The 13,392-nt window shown below is 37.7% G+C and overlaps 1 protein-coding gene across 4 annotated transcripts in view; it reads left to right on the top strand.

Annotated features, from left to right (window-relative positions):
• The window catches only part of THEGL (theg spermatid protein like), a 55,479-nt gene that overhangs the window by 14,528 nt on the left and 27,559 nt on the right, over positions 1 to 13,392 (top strand). For 3 of the 4 annotated variants that reach the window (XM_019469161.2, XM_019469145.2, XM_019469151.2), the window contains exon 3: positions 5,495 to 5,560. The exons of the other annotated variant lie outside the window; for it this stretch is intronic. In XM_019469161.2, coding sequence (XP_019324706.2) covers positions 5,495 to 5,560 — 66 coding nt within the window. The remainder of the gene's footprint in view (positions 1 to 5,494; positions 5,561 to 13,392) is intronic. 4 annotated transcript variants of the gene reach the window in all.

Below are 13,392 nucleotides of genomic sequence, written 5' to 3'. Positions count from 1 at the left end.
ACCAAAGTACCTTTTAGTTATCTTTATCCATGACCATAATCTCATGTTTTGAAAGATTTTTTTTGTTATTGCTCACAAAACAAACTACATTTGTTAATTTTTTTTTTAATTTTTTTTAACGTTTATTTATTTTTGAGACAGAGAGAGACAGAGCATGAATGGGGGAGGGTCAGAGAGAGAGGGAGACACAGAATCGGAAGCAGGCTCCAGGCTCTGAGCTGTCAGCACAGAGCCCGACGCGGGGCTCGAACTCACGGACCGTGAGATCATGACCTGAGCCGAAGTCGGACGCTTAACCGACCAAGCCACCCAGGCGCCCCTGTTAATTTTTTTTAATTAAGGACAGATGTAAGTATTAATTAGAGTCTCCTATCAGTATGAGGTAACATGGAGATGATATAATTCAGAAACAAATTGGGTATTTGAGGTAGCCTATACTGACTGTGGATAGTGTAGGATGCCATTTGACCTTTTGAAATATTCTAAAGGTTGTGGACTCCCATTATTGTATTTGTAGATCCCTTAAGTATTTGAGAACTTCAGGCTGGGAACTCTTGAATTAAGCAGCAGAAACTTGAGGGACAAAATGCAGATAGGTTGCTTGCAATAGCAAAGGGGTAAATTAGAAGGGTCCAGAGTATTAGACATTGGGGAGGAAAGAGTGTGGATGTGGGGTACTATTCTTACAACTTCAAGTCTGTATTTTATCTAGAAACCTCTTCAAGTGATACAAGCTTACTGATAGTTTACTGATTTTCCTGTATAAGACACTTAAACTAAGTTTATATTTTAAACAATTAAGTACCAATTCAGTTCAACTCAGCGTTGGCCGAGCATTGACTACATACAGAGTTTCATACTAGGTGTTGTGGGTGGGAAAGGAAAAAGGAACTAACGTTTATTGAATACCCACTTCATGGTTGGAAGTTGCTAGGTATGCAACCCTTTGAGATGGATATAGTTATTTTCCTTTATAGATGAGGCTAACCACGCTGGTCACCTATTATTTTTCTGGGGCATGCTTCTTCCCTGGGGAAGAAGCTCTTCCTAATTTGCTTTTGCTAATTAACTATTGGAATGGGAAAATCTTTCCTTGAAAAATCTGTATAGCTAGTTATTTTTCAATATAATCTGATCAGTAATGCCTTCTTTGACCACCCTATTTTAAGTTGCAACCCTCTCCCCACCGCACACTCCTGGAAGCTCAAGGAATTAAATAACTTGCCCATGTGTAAGAACACAGCACTTCATTTTAAAATAATAAAAACCCAGAATCTCCAATATGGATGCTGGAATAATAATTTGTTAGATGAGCAGAATTATTGGATTGAGTGTTCTATGTCCCCAAGATTGGTTGCTGCCAGGACCACACTGGCCTCAAGGAAACTGTCCCACTGTTAACACTGTGGCCTGGTTTGTGTGCATTGAATCCCTGCTTACATTACTCCCTAGCATAGCCTAGGCAAGGTGTTAAGGGGCAAATAAGTTGTAATTAAAGCCTGAAGCAATGCTAATGAATTAGACAGGGGAACATGGAAACAGATAATCTGATTGAAGGGTTTTTTCCCCTTGCTTCTCCCCACTTTCCTGAAAGGAGCTTCATGATGCATCAGTCACCATTTAATGAGGGAGGCCATGTGTTTCACATAAGAATTTGCCCACACTGTGTCAGGCCTGAATCCTGCCTGACACCAGGGCCAGGGCTTATTTTAAGACAAAGACCCCACGAAAAAAAGAACTACAGGCCAATATCTCTGAAGAACATGGGTGCAGAAATTCTCAACACAATACTAGCAAATAGAATCTAACAGTACATTAAAAGAATCACTCACCACAATCAAGTCAGTCAACGTGATACACCACATTAATAAAAGAAGAAATAAGAAGCATACAGCCCTCTCAGTAGATGCAGAAAACGCATTCGACAAAATACAGCATCCATTCTTGATAAACATCCTCAACAGAGTAGGGATAGAGGGAACATACCTCAACATCATAAAGGCCATATATGAAAGACCCACAGCTAATATCATCCTCAATTGGAAAAAACTGAGAGGTTTTCCTCTGAGGTCAGGAACAAGACAGGGATGTCCATTCTCACCATTGTTATTTAACATAGTACTGGAAGTCCTAGCCACAGCAGTCAGACAACAAAAAAATAAAAGGCATCCAGATTGGCAAGGAAGAAGTCAAACTTTCACAATTTTCTAGAACACCCAAAAGACCCCACCAAAAATTGTTAGAACTGATACATGAATTCAGTAAAGTCACAGAATACAAAATATATGTACAGAGCTCTGTTACATTTCTATACACCCATAATGAAGCAGCAGAAAGAGAAATCAAGGAATTGATCCCATTTACAATTGCACCAAAACCCATAAGATACCTGGGGATAAACCTAACCAAAATGGTAAAAGATCTGTACTCTGAAAACTATAGAACACTTATGAAAGAAATTGAAGATGACACAAAAAAATGGGAAAACATTCCATGCTAATGGATTGGGAAAACAAATATTGTTAAAATGCCTATACTACCCAAAGCAATCTACACATTTAATGCAACCCCTATCGAAATACTACCAGCATTTTTTACACAGCTAGAACAATCCTAAAATTTGTGTATGGAACCACAAATGACTCTGAATAGCCAAAACAATCTTGAAAAAGAAAAGCAAAGCTGGAGGCATCACAATTCCAGACTTCAAGTTCGTTACAAACCTTAGTGATTAAGACAGTATGGTACTAGCACAAAAACAGACACAGAGATCAATGGAACAAAATAGAAAACCCAGAAATGGACCCACAACTATATCGTCAACTAATATTTGACAAAACAGGAAAGAATATCCAATGGAAAAAAGACAGCGACTTCAACAAATGGTGTTGGGAAAACTTGGCAGCAACATGCAAAAGAATGAAACTGGACCAGTTTCTTACACTATACACAAAAATAAATTTAAAAATGCATGAAATACCTACATATGAGATAGGAAACCATAAAAATCCAGAGCAGAACACAGGCAGTAACCTCTTTGATATTGGCCCACAGCAGCTTCTTACTAGATATGTCTCTGGAGGCAAGGGAAACAAAAGCAAAAATGAATTCCTGGGACTTTATCAAGATCAAAAGATTCTGCACATCAAAGGAAACAACAAACAAAACTAAACGGCTACCTTCAGAGTGGGAAAAGATATTTGCAAATGACATATCTGATAAAGGGTTAGTATCCAAAATCTGTAAAAAGCTTATAAAACTCAACACCCAAAAAACAAATAACCCAGTTAAAAAATGAGCAGAAGACATGAATAGGCATTTTTTCAAAGAAGATACCCAAATGGCTGACACATTAAAAGATGCTCAACATCACTGATCATCAGGGAACTATAAATCAAAAAGTACAATGAGATAACACTTCACACCTGTCAGAATGGCTAAAATCAACAACACAAGAAACAACAGATGTTGGGGAGGCAGGGAAAGGAGAACCCTCTTACACTGTTGGTGGGAATGCAAACTGGAGCAGCTCCTCTGGAAGAAGGTTTGGAGGATTATCAAAAAGTTAAAAATACACTACCATCCAGCAATTGCACTACTAGGTATTTACAGAAATACTGATTTGAAGGGATACATGCACCCTGATGTTTATAGCAGCATTATCAACAATAGCCAAATTATGGAAAGAGCCCATATGTCCACAGACTGATGAGTGGATAAAAGGTGTGGTATATTTATACAATGGAATATTTCTCAGCCATCAAAAAGAATGAAATCTTGCCATTTGCAATGATGTGGATGGAGCTGGAGACTATTATGCCAAGTGAAATAAGTGAGTCAGAGAAAGACAAATACCATATGATTTCACTCATGTGGAATTTAAGAAACAAGACAAATGAATATAGGGGAAAAAGAGAGAGAGGCAAACCATAAAGCAGACTCTTAACTATAGAGAACAAACTGAGCATTGCTGGAGGGGAGGTGGGCCAGGGGATGGGTTAAATGGGTGATGGGTATTAAGGAGGACAGTTGTGATGAGCACTGGGTGTTATATGTAAGTGATGAATCACTAAATTATACACCTGAAACTAATATTACACTGTATGTTAATTGGAATTTAAATAAAAACTTGAAACTAAAAAAAAAAAAAGGGTCTGTTAAAGAGTTCAGGCGAATTTTAGGAAGAATGATTTTACTTTTTGTGCAAGAAGTACTTCCTTTGAGTAATTTTCCTGACCTCTTACCTTATTATCCCTTAATTAGACTCCTGAGAGGGATGGAAGTAACTTCTGTTTGATGGAATTGAGCAAGAGAGAACTGGTTCCTTCTGGGTCCAATTTCTTTGGGACCTGTCTATCAATAGGAAGTGATCTTTGTGATCTGTTCTCTGTCACATAGCAAACTTAGCCCCTGCGGGGGAAGGCTTGCAGCTTTGGGGGACAAGTTCAATTCAGGATTGTCAGGGATACATACTACTGTCTTCAGTATCACTTAATCAATAATAGAGAAAGTATTTTTATTCTATTTATCTGACTCCTGTGTCTGTTTTTAGTTAGTTCTTAATTGTGGGCAAAAAAGTGTTGTTATTTGTTAGGACCTTCAAACTCCAAGAAAGTGAATAAATAATTACAATATGAGCTACACACATAGGTGGTGTATTAGTCTGCACAGGATAGGCAATGCTGTAGTAACAAATAAGATACAAAACTCTCAATGACTTAAAGCAATAAACATTTATTTCTCCCTCCTGTCACAGTCCAGTGTGAGATGGCTTGGCCTCTTCTGTCTTTTAGCTATACTATCTAGAATATGTGGCTTACAGAATCACTGCAATAAGGGAAGAAGGGAATGGAGCAGGCACATTGGCCCTGGAATTGATACTGAACACTTCTGTTAAAATTAGACATAACTATTCACATGGCTGTAAACAACTGAAGGGAAGCTTGGAAATATGGAGGAACACATGGGTACTTGGTGAGCACAAAGTCTCTCTGCTATAGGTAGATTCAGAACAATCAGGGAAGGTTCAAAGGAGCAGAGTAGGGAAGAAAAAGGGTTGAGTGGTACTCAAAGTATACTTTGCCTATTTCATAGTTTTCCCAAAGCCAAATATTCTCTCTGAAATTTATCTGTATGATCTCTTCAGAATCCAGTGCCATCAAGCCATTTACAAATTAACTTAATATGAGAACTGAGGGTTTTTCCCATTAAGTGTGCATTTTATCTGGGGTTTTCTGGAGACAATATGCTCTTGGTTTTATTGCAGATTTATTGTCTTTGTTCCAGTGTGTATTATATTTGCCATGATTCTAGGAGAGAGACTTTTGGGTCCACAATATTTTTGAATACTTTGAGCTTTCAGTACTCTTCAGATCACATCAAATAGTGCTTTGGGTTTTTCCCCCCTAAGATGGGATTTGTTTGAGTAGGAGTCATCTAATATAACCATGTTTGTTAAGCATTTTCTCTGAATTAATCAGCTGGTATTTGTTAGTCTTTTTTCTAGGAAGAGAATCCAAGACCTTTCTAGGCCTAAAAAACAATGGGGAACCCCAGATAGGTAAGACAACATTACATAGTCTTGTTTGTGATGAGTTTGTTCCTTACATTAGATAGGTAAGTATTATTCTTACTTGCCCACTAACCTTGTATCCTAGGTTTAGTCACCTCTCTGCTCAGCTCAATCCACTGAACCAGTATCGTCCCCTCAGTTAAGTCAACATATGGAAGGCTAACCCTAAGTCAGTAGTTCTCAAATTTGTCTGCACATAGAATCACCTGGGGACATATAAAGCACTGATGCCTGGGCCCCATCCCCAGAAATCCTAATTTACTTTGTCTAGGGTGCAGCCCATGCATCGGGAGCATTAAAAGCTCCCAGATAATTCTAATAAGCTTACAGATTTGAAAAACACTTTGAAAATCTTGTGTTCATCCTTTGGGTTCAACTTTGTAAGCCTTTGCCTAGAGAACACCTGTTCTCTGAATTTCCAGCCGATTGGACCCACTGTCCTCCTATCCTTGGCCACAGGACTCCCCCTTTTCTTCTTTGGCTCCTGAGTAAAGCCTTACTTTTTTTCCTTTTTTTCTCATCTTTTATTGCTTAAAAGAAAAATAATACATATTATTTTTAAAGCAGTTTTAGGTTTACAGAAAAATTGGCCAAAAGTACACAGAGTTTCTGTATTACTACCCACTCCTCTTGTTTCCCATATTAGCATCTGGTATTAGTGTGGTACATTTGTTACGACTGATGAAGAGATATTGACATATTATACACTAAAGCCTATAGTTTACATTAGGGTTCAATTTTGTGTGTTATACAGTTCTGTGGACTTTGACAAATGCATGTCATGTGTTCACCATTACAGTATTATGTAAAATAGTTTCACTGCCCTAAAAATTATCTGTATTCTACCTATTCATCTCTTTCCTTCTGTGCCCCCTTTCCAAAATCCTGGAAACCACTGATTTTTTTTTTTTACTGTATGTATAGTTTTGCCTTTTCCAGAATGGCATAGTTAAAATGATATGGTACATAACCTTTCCAGATTGACTTCTTTCACTTAATGTGCATTTAAGATTCCTCCATGTCTTTTCATTGCTTAATAACTCATTTCTTTTTAGCACTAATTTGATTATCCATTCATCTATTGAAGGATGTGTTATTTCTGTCCAATTTTTCGCAATTATGAATAAAGATGCTCTAAACATTGATATGCAGGTTTTCATGTAGATAAAAGTTTTTAACTCGTTTGGGTAAACACCTAGGAATGCAATTTCTGGATCATATGGTAAGAATATGTTTAGATTTGTAAGAAATTGCCAAACATCTTCTAAAGTTTCTGCCAATCCCACCATCAATGAATAATACTTCCTGTTGTTCCACATCCTTACCGGGCATTTGGTGTTTTGTATTTTAGCCATTCTAAATGTGTGTAGTGGTATCTTTCTCATTGTTTTAATTTGTAACTCTCTAATGACATGATGCTGAGCATATTTCACATGCTTATTTGCCATCTGTGTATCTTCTTTGATGAAGTGTGTGTTGAGCTCTTTTGCCCACTTTTTAATTGGGTTATTTGTTTTCTTATTGTTGAAATGTAACAGTTCTTTGTATATTTTCAATACCAATCCTTTATCAGATGCTATATATTCATATATTGAATTCATATATTCATATGAATAATTCATATATTGAATTCATAAAATTCATATATTGAAACCTAATCCCCAATGTGATGGTATTAGGAGGTAAGGCCTTCTGAAGGTGATTAAATCATGAGGATGGCATATGCATGAATGGGATTAATGTCCTTATAAAAGAGACTTCAAAGAACTCCTTACCCCTTCAGCAATGTGGGAACACAGCAACAACATGCCTGGCTATAAACCAGAGAGCATGTCTTCACCAGGCACCAAATCTGCTGATGCTTTGATCTTGGATTTTCAAACCCCCAGAATTGTGAGGAATAGACTTCTGTTGTTTATAAGCCACCCTATCTATGGTATTGGTGTAGTAACCTGAATAGATTAGGACATCAGATATGTGCCTTGCAAATATTTTCTCCTAGTCTGTGGCTCGTCTTTTCATTCTCTTATCAGTGTCTTTTGTAAAGCAAAAGTTTTTAATTTTAATGAAGTCCAGATTATCAATTTTTTCTCTCATGGATTATGTTTTGCTTGTATTTTAAAATGCATTGCTAAATCTAAGATGACCTAGATTTTCTCTTATGTTACCTTCTAGAATTTTACAGTTTTGCATTTACATTTATATCTAAGATACATTTCAAGTTAATTTTTGTGATAGGTGTAAGGTATGTTTCTAGATTTTTTTTTTTTGTATGTGGATGTCCATTTTTTTAGCACCATTTGCTGAAAAGACTGTCTTTTGTCTATTGTATAACCTTCAATCCTTTGTCAAAGGTTAGCTGACTGTATTTGTGTGGATCTATTTCTGGGATCTCTCTTTTTGCATTGATCTATTTGTCTATTCTTTCACCAATATGATTGTCTGATTACTGTGGCTGATTACTACTGATTACTACTACTGAAGTCAGGTAGTAGCAGTCCTCTGATTTAGTTCTTCTTTTTCAATATTGTGTTGGCTATTCTGGATCTTTTATCTCTCCACATAAACTTTGGAATCAGTTTGTGAATATCTACAAAGTAACTCATTGGGATTTTGATTGGGATTGCACTGGATCTGATAACCAGGTTGGAAAGAACTGACATCTTGATAATATTGAGTCTTTCCACCCACGAACATGGACTCTCCATTTATTTAGTTCTTCTTTGATTTCTTTCACCAGAGTTTTATAGTTTTCTTTATATGAATCTTATACATGTATTGTTGGATTTATACCTATGTATTTCATTTTTTTTCTGCTGCTAATGTAAATAGTGTTATGTTTTAAATTTTAAATTCCAATTTTTCATTGTTGGTGTATATAAGAAATCAGTAGAATTTGTGTATTAATGTTGTATCCTGCAACTTTGCTATAATCTAAAATTTTCATTTTTAAAAGGCTTGTTTTTAAACATTAAGAATATAACATGCTTAAATACTCTCTTTTTCATGGACGGGTACATACTCATATACATTGATGAGAGGCATGCACTGATAAGAGATGTGTTAATGAATATTGCTAGAACTGTTAGTAATCTTAGAACACTTCTCTCCAACCTGCTCCTTTTGCATTAAAAAAATTTGAAGGAGTGATTTAATTAGACAATTGAGCTTAGAAAAGCTAAGTAACCCAGCTTGGGGGTACCCAAACTGGGATTTGAATCTATGTTCATAGCCCACAAAATCCATTTACTTACATTATATCACAATGGCTGTTTTAGAAAGATGTGGTCCCTTTGATGGCATGGAGAATTAGAGCCAGGAAGATTTATTTGAGGCTATTACAAAATGTAGGAGACAAATAATGAAGGCTTGTCCTAAGAGAGTGGCTTTTAAGGTTACAAGAAAGGTTAAAGTCAAGATAAAGATGGGCAGGACTTAGTGACAAATGAAGAACCTGAGAGAGGAGGAGTCAAATATGATTTCTAGGTTTCTGTTTTTATTTTTAATATTTTTAATTTTTATTTATTTTGAGAGAGAGAGTATGTGTGTGCATGCAAGCTGGGGAGAAGCAGAGAGAGAGAGAGAGAGAGAGAGAGAGAGAGAGAGAATCTCAAGCAGGCTCCACACTGTCAGCACATAGCCTGACATGGGGCTCAAGCTCAGGAATCCTGAGATAGTGATCTGAGCTGCAACCAAGAGTCAGTCACTTAATCGACTGAGCCACCCAGGTGCCCCTTTAGGTTTCTGCTTTTAGAAACAAGGTGGAAAATGCTATTACAACTGCAAAAGGAAACACAAGACGGGGGCAGGTTTGGGAGGAAGGTAGACTTAGTCATGTGGGATGCTTTTGAGACATTCAGTAAGTATTTGGAAGTGTAGATTTAACACTCAGGAGAATACTTGATAATTCCTGGAGATACTATTTTGGAAACATCAGTATTTAGTGATGTATTTTTTTTTTTTAATATTGAGGAAGAGGGAACCCTGGGGCACATGCCATTGTTTATTTTTTATTTTTTATTTTTAAAATTTTTTTTTAACATTTATTTATTTTTGAGACAGAGAGAGACAGAGCATGAACGGGGGAGGGTCAGAGAGAGGGAGACACAGAATCTGAAACAGGCTCCAGGCTCTGAGCTGTCAGCACAGAGCCCGACGTGGGGCTTGAACTCACGAACTGCGAGACCATGACCTGAGCTGAAGTCGGACGCTTAACCGACTGAGCCATCCAGGCGCCCCAACATGCCATTGTTTAAATTGCCAAAGAGATACTGCCTAAGGAAAGTGAGAAGGAGTAGGCTAGAGAATTAGAAGACAGATGTTAGCTGAACCTATTGTGGTAATCATTTCACAGTACATGCTGTATACCTTAATCTTATACATTGATGTATGCCAATTATTTCCCAATAAAACTGGGAGAGGGAGAGGGAGGGGGGGGGAGACAGAGAGAGAGAGAGAGAGAGAGAGAGAGAAAGGGGGAGGGGGAATGAATCAGGACAGAGAGGGCCTCAAAAGCCAAGGAAGAAAATTATTAAAAGAAAAGTGGAACCTTTGAGGATACATTTAAAGAATTTGTGGTTGACCAGACTGACAAAGAAAGATTAGAGACCAACTCATAAATCTTCAAGTACATAAAGCAGTTTATACGGATGAAAGCTAAATAAATATTTGTTATAATAGGAGAAATTATAAGAATTTCAGAACAATTACACTCTGGAAATAGACCAATGAAAGCTGTTTTGTGTTTTCTGACTCTGGAAATAGGTAAGACTAGAGATTTAGCTGTTCAGAAAAGGATGACTGAACACAGAATTCTCCAGAACCCATTCTAGGTCCCTTATTCTAGAATTCTAGGGAATTCTGTAATTGTGCCAGATTTTTGTTATATTTCATAGATCCATCAAATAGGTATGATATGGATAAGAATTCTATGCTCTGGGGTCAAGTCCTCATCATAGACCATAGAAGATTAAACACTTATTTCCTTGGTTTTATTAGCTATGTAACAGCTAAACATAAGTGATTTTTAAATGCTGTCAGAGTAGAGTGAAGAGTCATCTGCATAATATGTTACTTTGACATTTGGTTATTCTCCCTACCTTCTGATAAACATTGTGTCCACGTTTTTCTCCACTGTACAGTCTCTGCTCTTTCTTTTCCCACTGATCCTTCTCTTCCAGCTTACTTTGAACCAGATCTCCTGCCTTTTACATAACTCTCAATGCTTTTAGTTCATACTATGTGTTTTCTAGTTTTTAATGGCCAAGGTTTCAAGCAGATAATGATCTCATAAGGTTTCCATTCCTGGGAGGCATCATGAGGACCATATATTATGAGCCTGGTTTAATTGCTGTGTCTAAAATACCTTTTGCTTTGAATTTGAAACAGTGAATACAAAACCAATATACACACATTAACATTGAACGACACAGGTTTGAACTGGTACCCAGATTTTTTTTGATACATACTATAAAATTACTGTAAAATATTTTCTCTTCCTTATCATTTTCCTTTTTAAAAAATTTTTAATGTTTATTTATTTTTGAGAGAGGCAGGGGAGGGGCAGAGAGAGAGGGAGACACAGAATCCAAAGTAGGCCCCAGGCTCTGAGCTGTCAGCACAGAGCCCTATGTGGGGCTCGAACTCACCAACCGCGAGATCATGACCCAAGCTGAAGTCGGATGTTTAACTGAGCCACCCAGCGCCCCTCCATATGATTTTCTTAATAACATTTTCTTCTCTCTAGCTTACTTTATTGTAAGAATGCAACATATAATACATATGCAAAGTATGTGTTCATTGACTATGCATGTTATCAGTAAGGTTTCTGGTCAACGGTGGGCTATTAGTAGTTAAGTTGTTTGGAAAGTCAAAAGTTGTATGCAGATTTTTCAGCTGCATGGGGGTTGTGCCCCTAACCCCTCATTGTTCAAGGGTCAACTTATATATGTCACCTTTGCTTCCTAATCCCCGACTCCCTTAGCCTTTCTCACCAGAGCTTTGGTATTTACCCCTAAGATGCTCCTCACTTTTTCTATTACCACTGATACCCTCCTGGCCAAGTCCTATTGTCTTTTGTTTTTGTTTTTGTTTTTGTTTTTGTTTTTGTTTTTCTTCAGTTTCCATTCTTGATGTCTAAGTTGTATTTAACACTTTCTTATAATATTTGATGCAACTTGTCTTGCAATCTTCCTCTCCCATTCCATGGTGCTCTTACCTCTATCCACCAAATATTCTCTTTTGGAAGCATAGTTACTGTCTTCCCCAATGTCACTCCCACTGTGGCCCTCATCACCTGAGGCCCCAACTTCTGCTGTAGCCTCTTCTCCCTGCAGTCATTCTCTCCTCTCCACCCTGTTTCACATTACCATCAAGTGAGTCCCCAGTTTTCACCATTCTTTCATTCATCAAACTATGATGGAACACCTGTCATATACAGCACTAAACTATCCTAGTGGGATAGCTCCAAAAGATTAAGTATGTTCCCTCCTTTGGATGAATATACAGGCTGGAGAGGCAGGCACTCTTTGTCAAAACTATGGAAGACCTTGTAAGCCACAGTAAGGAGCTGGGACTCCACTGTAAAGTCAGTGGAGACCTTTAGAGTCTTCAACAAGGAGGTGACTTGATCAAATTGGAGTTTAGAAGACCACTCTTGCAGGGGTGTGGACAAAGGAGTGGGGATGATGGGATCTGGACAAGGAAAGCAGCCACGAGGATAAGGAGAAATGGATACATTTAAGCCATATTTAGGAAATGGAATCCACAGAATGTAGGGGATGGGGATATTAATTCATTGATTAATATTTCTAATGGTGACTCTGGCTAATGCTTACAAAGTAGAGAAATAAATATTGTGTACAAAAGTATTGACAAAGTTAAAAACAGAGCCTTATGTTTTATTTTTTAAGTTTTTACTTATTTTGAGAAAGAGAGCACAAGCATGTGCATGTGTGCACGTGTGCATGAGTGGGGGAGGGGCAGAGAGCGAGGGAAAGAGAATTCCAAGCAGGCATCATGCTGACACGCAGAGCCCAATACAGGGCTCGAACCCACGAACCATGAGATCATGACCTGAGCTGAAATCAAGAGTAGGATGCTTAACTGACTGAGCCACCCAAACACAGGGCCTTCTAAATAGATAAGCTCAATTAATTGGCAATTTTAGTTATGTGCAAAGTTAGGTTACTGAGGCACCTTCTGACTCCTTGGTGGGGCTTTTAGGGTCTCCTTCTGCCTGCCCCACCCACTGCAGCAACGCTACTTAATTATTTCCCAACATGACTTTCTGCTTCTGTCCAAACGTTGTCTTGACCAATACTGTCTAAACATGCTTTGATCAACATTTGATTATTCCCATTTCTCATGGTTACCCCAACATGGAACATGCCTCATTTCTGGCAATCTGTGCCTTTCACTTTCTTCCTTAAGCCTTTCAGGTGAATTCCACACCGATTCTCCTTTTCTTTTCCCCCTCTGCACAGTAATCATGCCTATTTTACAGACTAAAAAATCTAATGTCAGTAAACACTTAGCTCACTGCCTGGCCCACAGTATTTCAGAAATGGAAGCTATTAATATTACCCTGATACTATTTTGTTTTCTGACTTCCTGGTACAGGGCTTCACCCACAATGGAAGCTCAATGGAGATAGATGGCATGCCCATTTTATGTTGACCTGATTATAAATTCAGTGTTAATTATACGATGGCAGAAACAGAACTCTTTCTAATTTTTGGTCACCACGTTTTAGGACAGGAGGTAAAACAATCTTATTTTAACTACCATAAATAGTTGATCTGTTTGTGATGCCTGGAAAC

Source organism: Panthera pardus, unplaced genomic scaffold (genome assembly GCF_024362965.1).
Source record: "Panthera pardus isolate Hobbes unplaced genomic scaffold, ASM2436296v1 HiC_scaffold_13, whole genome shotgun sequence".
Classification (NCBI taxonomy): Eukaryota; Metazoa; Chordata; class Mammalia; order Carnivora; family Felidae; genus Panthera; species Panthera pardus.
Note: the sequence above shows the minus strand (reverse complement) of the source record. Positions and strands in the feature narration are given on the sequence as shown.